Raw genomic sequence first — 12,946 nt, forward strand, 5'->3', positions numbered from 1 at the left:
TCGACCCAGAATAAATTTAATTTTTTAAATTAATTCTTAAGTTTGAGAAGGATATAAAACAATAAATTAGGTTTTAACAGCCTTAAATTGAACTTTAATTCAGAAAAATAAAATATGCTAATATTTGTAATATTAATTTGGAAGTGCATACTATTTTTATTGTATAACTCGTTTGTAACTTAAAACTTGTTTGATTATTTCATTTTTATATGATTACAAAAATATAACATGATTTATAAGTTAGCATTACAGAAATTTATTAATATCGTTTTTAAAAATTTTTTAGTTAATTTCAGTTTTCAAATTCGTATAAAATTTTCATGGGTATGCGTAGGTTATATAAAAAATATTCATTTATTGTTTCTTTGTGCATTTTTTTTGGTAATTTTTAATAAAAAATACAATTGAATCAAACAAAATCAAGTTTTGAAAAGCTCATGAATACGAGATAAAGTTTTTTTTATTATATTTTATTTATTTTCACCACACAAATAATTCATGCCCAACAATGATAATTTAAGAAAAATAATATTTATACCATATATAAAAAAATATTTCTAAAAGTAAATATTTACGTTACATGTGAATTTTTTTATTGGTAGTTAAAATGTCATGTGTTTAATTATTTTGGACTATAAATTGCTCTTAATCGGAAAAAAATTAAACTTGTAATAGAGCATTTAAAATTTACCACGTATAAATTTTTTTTTTAAATTGAGTATTTAAACTATACATGAATATTTTTACATAAAGATCTTTTAAGAGAGTAAATGTCAAATTAGCATTATTCATCTGTATTATAAATCCAATCATTTAGTAAATTTTCTTACGGACATGGTTTTTTAATATTTTGTTTGCGCGAAACTTCTCAAGGATTTTTTGACAATGTTTAAATTTTATTAAATTATGTTATTAGAATTTTATTTTTACACGTTATTTTGACATAAATATATTATTTTTGTTTTTTAATAAATAAAAAATTTACATGTGCCAAATTATTTTAAATTAGAAATTACTCTTATTGAAAAACAAAAATTAAAAGAAATTAAAATATAATATCGGAGCACGTAACACAAATTGCATAGTAGTTTATATTTATGTTTCTCATTCTCTTAAATAAAAGAAATTATATTAGTCAATTTTCCTAGCTATTTTTTCTTTTTATTTGAAAACAAATAAATTCGAATTCGATTCGTTTCAACAAAAAAAATATATATATACATCACTCACAAAATCAAATACTTCGACTTAAATTTAATCTCATACAACTTTAAATTTTAAAAATTGAGTTTAAGTAAATTTATAAATTACGAGCTCATTTTCTCAATTCAAAAAATATATTTAATAAATTATGAATATTTATATACTAAAAACTTATTTCATGTGAAATCCGTAACACTCGAACATTTTTTTAATAAATTATTGCTACGTCAAAAAAGAGGAGAAGTGCCCTCTCCTAAGATCAGGGGCCCGTCACGCACACCAAGAGTTGGCCCAAGAGTAGACTTAAGCCTCAGTTGAGATCTCATGCTTACTCAAGTTTGACTAAAGCTGAATCGCGACCCGATTATACTGGACTCAGTGCAATTGTAGCCAAACTCTGGCCCAAAGTTGACTCATTGACTCATAAACGTTTAACATGTTTAATTATTTAATTTTATTTTTAAAAACCATTTAATTAATTTTATTATTATATCAATTTAAATAATAAACATGTTAAATCCGATAATGATACTTATTTAAATAAATAAATTATTTTAAAAAAATTATCATGTCATAACTATATAATATAACATATATAATAAACGTGTGTATATATATGTTTAGAATCATAATCATTAACCATCATATTTATATTTATTTATAAAATTATTAATATTCAGTCTAAATACAACATGATGATAACTCGGAAATTTTATCTATAATAATTCAGAATTAGCGGCAAATTCTGGTCCACTAATGGCTAAAGGAGCTCTATTAGTGGGGACTGGCTCCACCAAGAAAGGAGCCATGTCCTAATCGAAGGCTGGGGAGGGGAAAGTGCGTTCAGTTCCACATTAGAACTAACGAATTAAAGCATAAAAAAGAAAAAAACACACCAACAGGGATCATCAATGGAGGATGCAACCACCCCTTGTCAACTTCAGTTAACAAAATTCCAGTGAAGTGGACGCGAAGGAACTAACCCTTCATAATTTCATTAGCTTAAGCTAATCATATCGAACTCCATTACTAACGACCCTTCTTTATCTTTCACTTTCATCTCTCTTTTCTTCTCCTCGTAACCTGTATTAAAGGGACATCTTTGTCACCACCTGAGCCTGAGGAATCCATTCAGTTCCCATTCACCTGGAGTTGACACCAGCTTTCGACTGTGCTAGCCATGGAGAGGGAGGAAGGCGGCGTCATTGTCGTCGGACGGGCGGAGATTGACACAAGAGCGCCTTTTCGGTCTGTTAAGGAGGCAGTCATGTTGTTCGGAGAAAAAGTTCTGGTTGGAGAAATTTATGCTAGCAAGCTCAAAGAGGTTGGCTCTTCATCTATACTTTACTATAAATGCATGTGTCCGTTTTAAGGTTGTCAAAACAAATTTTGGGTTGTCTATTTCATCAATGAGGAAACCAATGAGACAGTTCATGCCTTTAAAATGTGATAATATAAAACGAAAAATGATGGCTAATTAGATTTCTCTGTCAGATGAAGGCTCAAGCAGGAGCAAATGGGCAGAGTCAATCCAAGCTTGCAGCCCTGACAGCCGAGCTAGAGGAAACAAAGCAAAGCCTGCAGAAGGCCAGAGAGGAAGGTAACTTGATGTCATACCGCATAAAGACACTAAGAGAAGAGCTCGAACTAACAAAAAAGGAGCTGCAACAGCTCAAGGCAAGAGAGTTTGATCAGAAGCAGCGGTTTGATCCTGATATGGAAGACTTCAAGTTCATGGAAAACGCAACCAAGATAGGCATCATGACACAGGATGAAGAGCCAGAGGAGTTCCAAAAGAAGAGATATGTGAAATTTGCTAGCCCTCCGTCACTAGCTCAAGTTATTGTCAACAGAGAGGAAAAGCTGGAAAGACAAGCCCCGGTTAAGAAAGTTAGAAGGAAGTCATTAATCCCAGTGATAGGATGGCTCTTTTACAAGAAGAAGGGAAGTCAAGAAGATGATCAGTCCCTAAGAGCAAATCAGGTCCAGAGGCATTATTAGCTGATCATGCACTGCTTCTCTGTGTGGACTTTATATACTACTGACCTTTACCATGGTTTGGGGGAAGGGCATTAAATTTTGGAGCTTGCGTAATAATCACAGATTATTATCCTAAAATTTTGATTTTCTATCATTGGGTGTATGTCTTCTTGGGCCTCATTCATTTAGAAAAAGTTGTGAGATGGGCCTTAGTCCAAGAATCAGAAGCTGTAAATTAGATTAGTATTACATAAATCTAAGTTGTGATTGATCATGTTCATGGATGCTACTTGCATAACTTTATTAAGTTGTTAAAATTTCCAAATAATAACAGAGAAAATTACTATAGTAAAGTGAAAAAAACCTTGGGAGAATGATGATGTGATTGACATTAGAATTGGCGATGCATTCATGTTAGCTGACAAAAAGTCAATCCAACAAGTCCCCTCAATGGTTACAAATCATGCAAACAAAAACAGACAGACAGGGGACAGCAAATTCAATTCAAAGCATGGTGGAAGGAGTCACTCCTCCCCTCCCCCTCCCCCCACCCCATGTACGACAGTTAACAAGCTCCATATTCATCACACCCTTTGTTTTCAGTATCTGTTTGTACTGTTCTATGACAGAGAATTCCGCAGAATAGAAGAACATTTCATGTCTTATTCAAATGAGGTAAAACAAATGGTTCTTGATGGTCGGTAAGTCGGCTGAATTGAATTTAATATAGTTGTGGTGAGCCATGAGAGATTGCATTAAAATTATGTAGCCAAAGCACATGTATCCATGTGAGCCTTATCAGAGTACCAGTCAAGACAAAAAGCTTTGCTAACGTGCTTTTGCTAATCAATTTTTAACCATTTAATTACAAGCAAAACCCCGAACTCTAGGCCATGGATTGAGCTGGGACCATTTCCAAATGGAAATTATATTCTTTACCCTGTTTTTGTGGATTAAAATGTCTTGGTCTGCAATATGATGAAGTAATTATGATGGCTACTTCTGATATAAATAAAGAAGAGTAAAATGGAAACAACTTAGTCATGGTAGTAATAAAGCAGAATTGATACAAAAGTAACATTAACCAAATTGAGTTTTCTAACCCTTACATGCATGAACTTGACTCTGAACCAAGTTGGGATAGTGTGTAAAGTTAACATGGTTGAGTTGTCATGAGACATTAGAAGACAAAAATCCTACTCTAAACCTTCTTTGCTCTAATGGCTTTGTTGTGATCAGCATTGACTAAAACCAACTGATTCCCAGCATTTTCCAGCAAAAAATTCTGATACTCTATGATTAACCAATAAGGTTTCCTGTTCCAGGTCCCACTTGAATAACTCGATGATGTTTTCCTTTTTCAATCATTAATGAGAGATCTTGGGAAATCTACAACATGTAATAAATAAGAGATGCATATTTGTTTACTTGTTAAGCTAAGCTACAGAACAAAATACATGCATATAAAAATTGTCTGGTGCATTAGATTCTCCTATATCAGGCCTTCATTATCAAAGGCAAACAACCAGGGGATGGAGAAAAAAACCAGGGGCAGCCTCAAGAAAATGAAGAGCAGTACTCTATGCATGCCAAGGTTCAAAGGCAGCAACAAGAACAAGCGATTATCACCAATGACCCTGCTTGAACGCTTCCGGGAAGCAGTTCTTCGTCTGATCATGCTATCAGCTCTTACCAAGACCTCGCATCATCACACCGGCTCATCGACTGCCCCAAGAAAATACTACCCGGCCGATGCTCACCATAGCGAAGCCGTGGCAGATTGCATCGAGTTCATCAAGAAAAAGGCGTCCAGGGTGGAGAACCGGGACTACAGTGCTAGTAGTTCGAACATGGATGCTACTGGTGAAGTGGTCATGCCTGTCCCAGTTATGTGATAAACATTTTCTCGTGATTTAGATGCGAGTTTGTTATCATGTTAAAACTACATGTACCATGCTTGACCTTCTGGGATTTTCGTTTGAAGATTGGCTGATGAAATTTGGGGTTGTGAGATGTAGATTTGTAAATTATGTATGAAGTTTACAGGGAGTTGAACAAGCTGTAGAATCATAGTTTTGGGCTTTTTCCAGTTTGTACTTAGATGCAGAACTTTAAAATTGGTTCTGCTCTTCTATTGGTTTGAATTTACTGATACATCAGAGCCAGAAATCAAAGTCCCACCTCAAGAAATTATTAGATTTTGTTAGATCCCTTGTCCCAGAAGAAGGCCCCCCAGATGTTGGAAACTCTTTTTCTTCCCTCTCTGTCAGGACCCATACTGTGGTTTTCACAGGTAACAGGTCAACAACTCCATACATTGACACAAAAGGTTCAGTTGGTTGTGTTGGAGTTGTTGCATTTAATCTTGGCGGAAACCAAGATTTATTGCAGTAATCAAATTTTCATGTGCATATAACCAGCAATTTCATGTTTTTGGTTCAAACTTTTGATAGGTTAATTACTAAAAATATCGGTGCAAATAATTTTCATTAATTTAAATAAATCATCTTAATACCTTATTATAGCAATTTAAAAATATAACAATTCATGTAAAATATGAGTTTTGTTAACTTTAACTGGTTGATAGATGCAGTATGCTCTCGACTCTCAAAAGCAAAAATGTATTTCCTTTAACAAGTTACGTAATTTTTTTTATAAAACTCGTGTAAAAGATTTATGAATTATAAAAAAAATAAAATTATGAAATTATACTTAAGATTTATGATTAATATCTTTTATAAAAAAAATTAAAAGAAATGATCTAAGGGGACATATATTTGCATTTGAGCATTTATCTCATTGATTGATGTATAATTCCAAATAAAGTTCGAATCTCCCTTCTCTCAATTAAAAAAAAAGAAAGACATATATTTGTTTTAACTTTTTCTTTTTATTTATCTATAACTTATAAAGAAAGCGAAGATTATGTAAGAACTAAAACGCTGCGTTTTAGGAGGTTGAAAAAGGTGGGCCACGGCCCAGGCCACGATTAGGGATGCAGCGAAACGCAACTAGGACAGTCCAAATCCGATGAATGTCCAGCCCAACGCGAAAATTTTTTCCCGGCGGTTCGTCTTGGCAGTTGAAGACGTTGAGATTCGAGTAATCGACAGCCCACCGCCACAGCTCTAGGGCTTTCTCCATTTCCTCCACCCAAAAAATCGGAAAAAGTTCAGTCACTGAAGCCGATAAAAATGGTTGGTACGTCAAGTTTCCATCGAAATTTCGTTTGAGCTGATCTCGTCGCCTCCGCTGACGATCAACTGTTTGCTTGTTTTTATTTATAAAATGGCTTGTCCAGGGCCGCAACCCGAGAGAGAAGAGAAAGTATCCTTGGACCTCACCGAAGAAATCCTTCAGAGCATGGAAATCGGCATGGTTTTCAAAGATTATGTAAGTTACACCACCTAATTTATTCTTTTATCTGAATTATGACCTGGATTAGAATTGTTAGCTAAAAAATGATTTTTGTTTCTTCAATTGTTGTTAACAGAGCGGTAGAATCAGTTCGATGGATTTCCACAGAACATCGAATTATTTAGTAACTGCTAGTGAAGATGAATCCATCCGCCTTTATGATGTTTCCAGTGCTACGTAAGCAAAATTTTGAAGTATTTTATTAATTTGATGATTTTTCTTGCTTGATTAATTTGAAACTATGTTCTATGGTTGATTTTATCTTAATACGAAACCTTAAACCCTAAAACTCAATTAGTTTTACTTTAATTGATTTTGTCAGATGTTTGAAAACAATAAATAGCAAAAAGTATGGGGTTGATCTAGTTTGCTTTACTTCGCATCCAACAACAGTTATTTACTCTTCAAAGAATGGTTGGGATGGTATGTTGTCACTGCAACTATCTCTATATGTTTCTTGGACTTTTTTAATTCTTTTTTTTGGTTAACTGATGGGTGGAGTTAATTGATTTAGAATCATTGCGACATCTCTCCTTGCATGATAACAAGTACTTGCGGTATTTTAAAGGACACCACGACAGGTTTGGTTTCTGATACAAATTAATTGCTTGCATAAAAAAAATCTGTATTTGATTCAATGACATTTGTTGTTGTTTGAATTATTCGTTTTAGAGTTGTTTCACTTAGCCTTTGCTCACGCAATGAATGCTTTATCTCTGGTTCTCTTGATCGAACTGTTCTGCTTTGGGATCAACGAGCAGAGAAATGTCAGGTGAGTGGCATGTTTAGATTGATATTTTCATATGCTTTTGTTTCCTCCAGATTTTCTAATTTAGTGTTTGTGTTCTAGGGTCTTTTACGCGTGCAAGGAAGGCCTGCCATAGCTTATGATGATCAAGGACTAGTCTTTGCTGTTGCCTTTGGAGGATACATCAGAATGTTTGATGCTCGCAAGTTTGAAAAGGTTCGAAATTCACGTATGATAACTTTAGGGGTTTAGCTGTTCCATTGATGGTCTTTTTTATCTTGGTTAAAAAAGGCATATTTAGTTGATTTGGGAACTTTGAATATTGTTTAGGGTCCTTTTGAAATCTTTTCTGTTGGGGGAGATGTATCTGATGCTAATGTTGTAAAGTTCAGCAACGATGGACGACTCATGCTTTTGACAACTATGAATGGACGTATTCACGTGCTTGATTCATTTCGTGGCACACTTGTGAGTTAATCAAACACTTAAACACCTTCCATGTGAAAATTTCCTAATTAATCAAAGATCATAGTAAGTGGTCCATATACACTTGTTGACATTCTTTTTCTGTTATTGTTGTTTTTAGTTATCCACATACAATGTCAAGCCAGTGTCTAGCAATTCCACATTGGAGGCATCTTTCAGCCCTGAGGGAATGTTTGTTATATCAGGTATTGAATATCCAAATATCCAACAATTTATATTTTAAAAAAGCATTTCACTAGGTATAGCAACTTAAAAAATTTTATCATCTTCTTGCTTTTGTTGTTTGATATGTTATAATGTAGTTATTGTGTTTTGAAGTTTTGTGAAGAGTTCTGTGGATGATTCTGTGAAAGTTTTTGAGTTTCTTGGTTTTATGACTTGCAGGTTCAGGTGATGGTCGTGCATATGCTTGGAGTGTAAGGAGTGGGAAAGAAGTATGATTCCTTGTTCCTTAGACAACCTCTATCTCTCTGTCTCTACTCTACATATTATTTACCTAAGCTGGTATATGTTGGTCTAGTTGTGGGCATTACTTCCCTCATCACTGTTTGGGTTATGATTTGGATTCCGTGTAATTTGAAAGATTATATCAATAACTAAAGTATCCAAGGCATTGTTTATGGTACCCAGCAATCATGAGACAAATCATGCTTTCCCTTTGTGTGTGTTATTTTCTTCGAAGATTCATTAATCCTTAACCTTCCCTCTAAACCCCCCAACCAAAGCCAGGGAAAGGGAAACTTTCAAGATCAAGATGAAACCACAGTATTACTTCTCCATTACTGATCATTAATAGTTTTAATTTTATATATTATTTTCTTTTATGTTTTAGTTAATACCTCATCCCATTTAAATTATTTCCTCCCTTCATCATTTGGCTTCTTTACGTGGTCATATTGTTCTATACTAATAGTTGTCCTTTGCTCTCTTCAGGTTGCAAGTTGGATGATGAATGGTGAACCTTCTGTATTAAATTGGAATTGGATGAGCACTGATACTGAGCCTCCTGTCATTAAGTGGGCTCCTGGGAATCTTATGTTTGTAACTGGGTCTACTGAGCTGTCATTTTGGATTCCGGATCTGTCTAAATTGGCAGCTTATGTAGGAAGGAAGTAGGGCTGTGGTTGCCCCATGATTATAATTTCAAGCAGTATTTGTAAGGTTCATCTTTTTTACTGGTAGAAAATTTGGTGCAAATGTTCCTATCTCTGTTGCTTCAGCCCCATACATCTGTTAAATCTTTTTAACGGGCAGAGACATTCCCCTAACTGACGCAATAGCAAGGTAACTATGCTCTGTTTATATAAGGTAGTCTTACTAGTCCATGAAACTATTTGTTGAGAGGTTGTAGATGCTCCAGTGCTAACTTTCCTCCGTTGGAAAAATCTAAGAATGAGAACAGCTTGTAATTTAGGTATAAAAACTTTCTTTGTTTCTTACTTTATAGCCTTCTGGTTGTATAGTTGTGTGCTCCGTTGTGAATTGTACCGTAGAGTAAGACCATGTAGGGCAGTCGAGGTGTATTTTTTGTATGTAATTTGCATGATTTTAGGGAATTATGCCATGCCATCTACTGCAATCTCAATTCATTTCAGTATATTGGCACCTACTAGGTGTACCAATCTCCTGTTGCTGTTTTAATAGAGAAAAGGGAAAAAAAAAAAAAACATGCAAACACTATCACAGGTAGCGCTGTAGGTTGTCGTTAATGGCATTGCCTTGTTGACCAGCCTGCATATCACTCCTTGAAGTTTAGCAGTAAGTTTCCTGTAGCTCAGTGCCATCTTTCACTGTTCAGCTGTTACTTTCACTCGAGGGTAAAATATTTACTGTTGTTTTGAGACATGGAACCTGGATGTGTGAGTTGTTTTACCGAAAGGAAGAGAAAATGCATGATGGATTTGACAGAGAGATGTACATACATGGATATGAATACAAAACAATTTATGTAAAAAACACATGGAACCCTTTGGAAAAAGCTTCAAACAGGTCATTTTTGTACCAAAATGGTAAGGAAACCAACTAGAATGGAACCCGTGGGAACCACTTATACAAAAAAGGGAGAAAAGCGTGATGCTGGTCATGACTCAGTATTACTGGTAAGGGACATTACGTACTTGGGGCCTCAAAAAGCTTTAAAGATCTTCTTGGATCCACAACTAAATCTCTTTATATATCTATCAACCAGGAACAGAAGCCATTTGTCTATAGTTTCTGCTCTCTTTGTCTTCCTCTCTCTTACCTTCAATGCCCCCCAAAATGACATTGGGGCTCATCGCATGCCAGAAAGTCTGAAAATATGTCAAACCAAATAAAGGAAATGGCATCCACCCAAAATCTTGCTGATAGGGACCGTTTTCAATTATACAAAAAAGCTGTTCATGATGGGGTTGTAACAGACGCAAGAAAATTAAACCAGCAGAGAAACTAGCAGATTAAGAGAACTTATATGTCCATGCCTGCATCATCACTTGCCCAAGAAAATTTTTGTTCATGTTCAGAAGGTATAGTTTTGTTTGGTTTAGAGTGGTGTATGGAGTGAGAACTGGGCCTGTGGGATGGAGCTTCGGCCTGGAGCCCGGAGCGATCAATCAGAATAATTTGGGGTGTTTTCGATGTTGGTTCAAACTTCAAAATATATACCCTTCTGTCCATCATAACGGCTAGAGACACAACCCACAAGCTCACTTGTCCTCACTTTTTCATCGATCTTTTTAATTATGATGCCTCCGCCCTTTGGTATCTTGTTGCCATTGGCAAATAAAGGTTTCTTCGTGTAAAATTGACAGAACCATCAGCCGTTTCGGACAAAAAGATAAAAAGAAAACAAAACAAAACCCTATGTATAACTCAAAGCTCCTTAGCCTCAGGCTCACCTCTTAAGGGGTCCCACCTAAATCTCTGTCGTGAAAACCCCATGCCCAACTGGCTGTGTAAGCCTCGGAGAAGTTGTTCAAGTTCCCTTTTTTTTATTTGGGAATTGATTGTTCAAACATCTTCAGTCCTGCAGTTACTTCTGCTTGAAAATGGCTAGATCATTAATACTGTCATTAAGTCAGTGAAGGTGACAGAAAACCATCTTCCACAAGTTGCATAGGAAGTTCCATGTCTCTCTTGTTGATAAAACCAACGTTCCCTGAGCATCAACTTCACCACCAGGAGTAGAAATTTGCTAAACTGAGCAACAAAATCCATCTATTCTTTTCTTAATCCTTTCATTGTGTTATGCTTATCATTATCATGGAATATTAATCTTGGCGAAAGGACAGAAGCAGTAAGATGTTAACCAGTTAATTAAGTTCTTGCATGACACATGTCAAGTTCGGGACAACTTTGCACATTAAAAAACAAGGGATAAACCGGTAGTTACACCATATTAAAGCCATAATTACTTAGCTAATTGGGAAGACAGTAGACATCATGAAAACATTGATTAATACTAGGATGGACAATGGGGAATATTCATCAGATAGAACCCTGTGATCTGCCTGTGTAGGAGTTGAGGCTGAGCTCAAGCGAAGCACGAGAACCAGCGTAGCCATCATCAGACCTGTACCAGCCTGAGTAACAGCTTTCTGGTGAGGGCTTCATGTTGCTGCAAAAAGCATTAATGTCTTCACCGTGCATGGGGAAGAGAGGGAGGGTTTCAATATGTGGAGCAGCAGCTTCTTCTTCTTCATCATCTTCCTGTTCCTCTTCAAGGATTCCATCAATGAGCTTTTTCTTGTCAAAGAGAGTGTAAGGTGAAGAGCATGCAGGATCGATCCCAACCCATCCGAAGTTGTGGCTTACAGATTCGCTTGCGCCCGTGCTGCTACCACATGCTGATATTGAGCAATCCTGGTTTTGAAAGAAAGAACAGTATTTTTAGAGTCAGAAAGGGAGTAAATGTAGGTTTAGAACTCTTTTTTTCCATACGAAACCAAATGGATTCTTTCTTTTTATAGATGTTTCAAGGGATGGTATGTCTCTCCTTTTCTCATTTACACCAGATAGCCATAGATGTTAAGATAGCATATTGCACCAAGTGTTCAAGTTAGTTAATTTTTTACTGTTTTAACAGGATTTCAAAACTTGTCAGGATTAGAACGTAACTTTGTGGGAAACAGAAAGAATATCAGGGTACGTAGCTCTTTCTTTCTTTTCTGAAATTTCAGGTTAGCTCTTTCCGGGCACAAAAGTTACTGTCTTTCCAACACTTCTATCATCACTTACCCTAAAACTCTTCTCCATGGTCATAGACCCGTACCCATAGTTTCCTATCTGCCCAACAGTAAGCACACCAGTTGAGGAAGATGCAGTAGAATAACCTGCAAAAGAATCACAATAATCCATTGAAAATAAGAAGTTAAAATCTCCCTTTCTATATATCCTTTGAAAAACTAACAGACGAAGATAGGAGTAAAGGTTTTAGAAATTAAAAAAAAAAGGAAGGGAAAAGGGAAAGAGAAGAGAGTAGAAAACAACCAGGACTTGTGTTGGGATATTTGTTATTATGAATGGGATCATCAGCTTTCCAGCCACCATTCGCAACAGTAGGTCTTTGCATGGGGACATCGGTTGTGGTGAACCTTTTCTTCTGCCTCTCACGAGCCTTGTGGTTCTGAAACCAATAAAAGACATTCTTGCCTTCGATTTTCCCGTACTGTCTAAGCCTAGCAGAGATCCTCTGAATCTGCTCTGCACTTGGGGACCTAACTCCATTGTTGTAGTAAAGGTCCTTCAATATTCTAATCTGGTCAGTGGTGGGAGTCCACCGTGTACTGCTTTGCCTGCAAAGAAAGCTTCCTTTGCCACTGCCGCTACTATCTTCATTTGGATGTTGTTGGTTTTGCTGTTGTTGAGGTTCCATGATGGATGGAAAACAAAAGAAAACAAAGAGAAGCAAACAAAGCTACCAAGTTAGATAGAGAGAGAGAAAGAGAGAGTGAAGAGACTTAGAAAGAGAGATGTAGGTGAAAGTGCATGAAACGGAGAGAGTAAGGAATGGGATATAAAAGGAGAGAGGGGACAGACAGGCACATGGAGGGATGAAGAGAGGATATCAGAGAAATATCTGAGAGAGAAGGACTGAAGTTGACAGAGCGATGTTCATAAAAAGGGAAGGGACAA

The 12,946-nt window shown here is 35.9% G+C and overlaps 3 protein-coding genes across 6 annotated transcripts; 2 read left to right on the top strand and 1 right to left on the bottom strand.

The window, feature by feature from the left end:
• Nucleotides 1-1,903: 1,903 nt before the first annotated feature.
• Nucleotides 1,904-3,457, top strand: LOC108660988 (WEB family protein (DUF827)). Its single transcript, XM_018116460.2, has 2 exons — nt 1,904-2,527; nt 2,698-3,457. The coding sequence occupies exons 1-2, from the start codon at nt 2,384-2,386 to the stop codon at nt 3,202-3,204; spliced, it is 651 nt and encodes a 216-aa protein (XP_017971949.1). The 5' UTR covers nt 1,904-2,383; the 3' UTR covers nt 3,205-3,457.
• Nucleotides 3,458-6,204: 2,747 nt separating this feature from the next.
• Nucleotides 6,205-9,403, top strand: LOC18610777 (Transducin/WD40 repeat-like superfamily protein). 4 transcript variants are annotated; one of them, XM_018114416.2, is made up of 11 exons: nt 6,208-6,384; nt 6,485-6,576; nt 6,677-6,777; nt 6,923-7,023; nt 7,115-7,181; nt 7,273-7,372; nt 7,451-7,564; nt 7,679-7,816; nt 7,935-8,019; nt 8,219-8,268; nt 8,768-9,403. In XM_018114416.2, the coding sequence occupies exons 1-11, from the start codon at nt 6,378-6,380 to the stop codon at nt 8,948-8,950; spliced, it is 1,038 nt and encodes a 345-aa protein (XP_017969905.1). In that variant the 5' UTR covers nt 6,208-6,377; the 3' UTR covers nt 8,951-9,403. The 4 variants fall into 4 exon arrangements, with proteins under 4 accessions (XP_088659253.1, XP_017969905.1, XP_017969906.1 ...); XM_018114417.2 differs by having other exon boundaries at nt 6,208-6,380; XM_088803127.1 differs by having other exon boundaries at nt 6,205-6,576; nt 7,736-7,816.
• Nucleotides 9,404-11,299: 1,896 nt separating this feature from the next.
• On the bottom strand, nt 11,300-12,686 carry WUS (Homeodomain-like superfamily protein). The gene is made up of 3 exons (XM_007046646.3): nt 12,302-12,686; nt 12,050-12,144; nt 11,300-11,674 (listed from the first exon to the last, which is right to left on the bottom strand). The coding sequence occupies exons 1-3, from the start codon at nt 12,684-12,686 to the stop codon at nt 11,300-11,302; spliced, it is 855 nt and encodes a 284-aa protein (XP_007046708.2).
• Between the last annotated feature and the right edge of the window lie 260 nt (nt 12,687-12,946).

The sequence above is a fragment of the Theobroma cacao genome, chromosome 1 (genome assembly GCF_053813885.1).
Source record: "Theobroma cacao isolate CCN51 chromosome 1, ASM5381388v1, whole genome shotgun sequence".
NCBI lineage: Eukaryota > Viridiplantae > Streptophyta > Magnoliopsida > Malvales > Malvaceae > Theobroma > Theobroma cacao.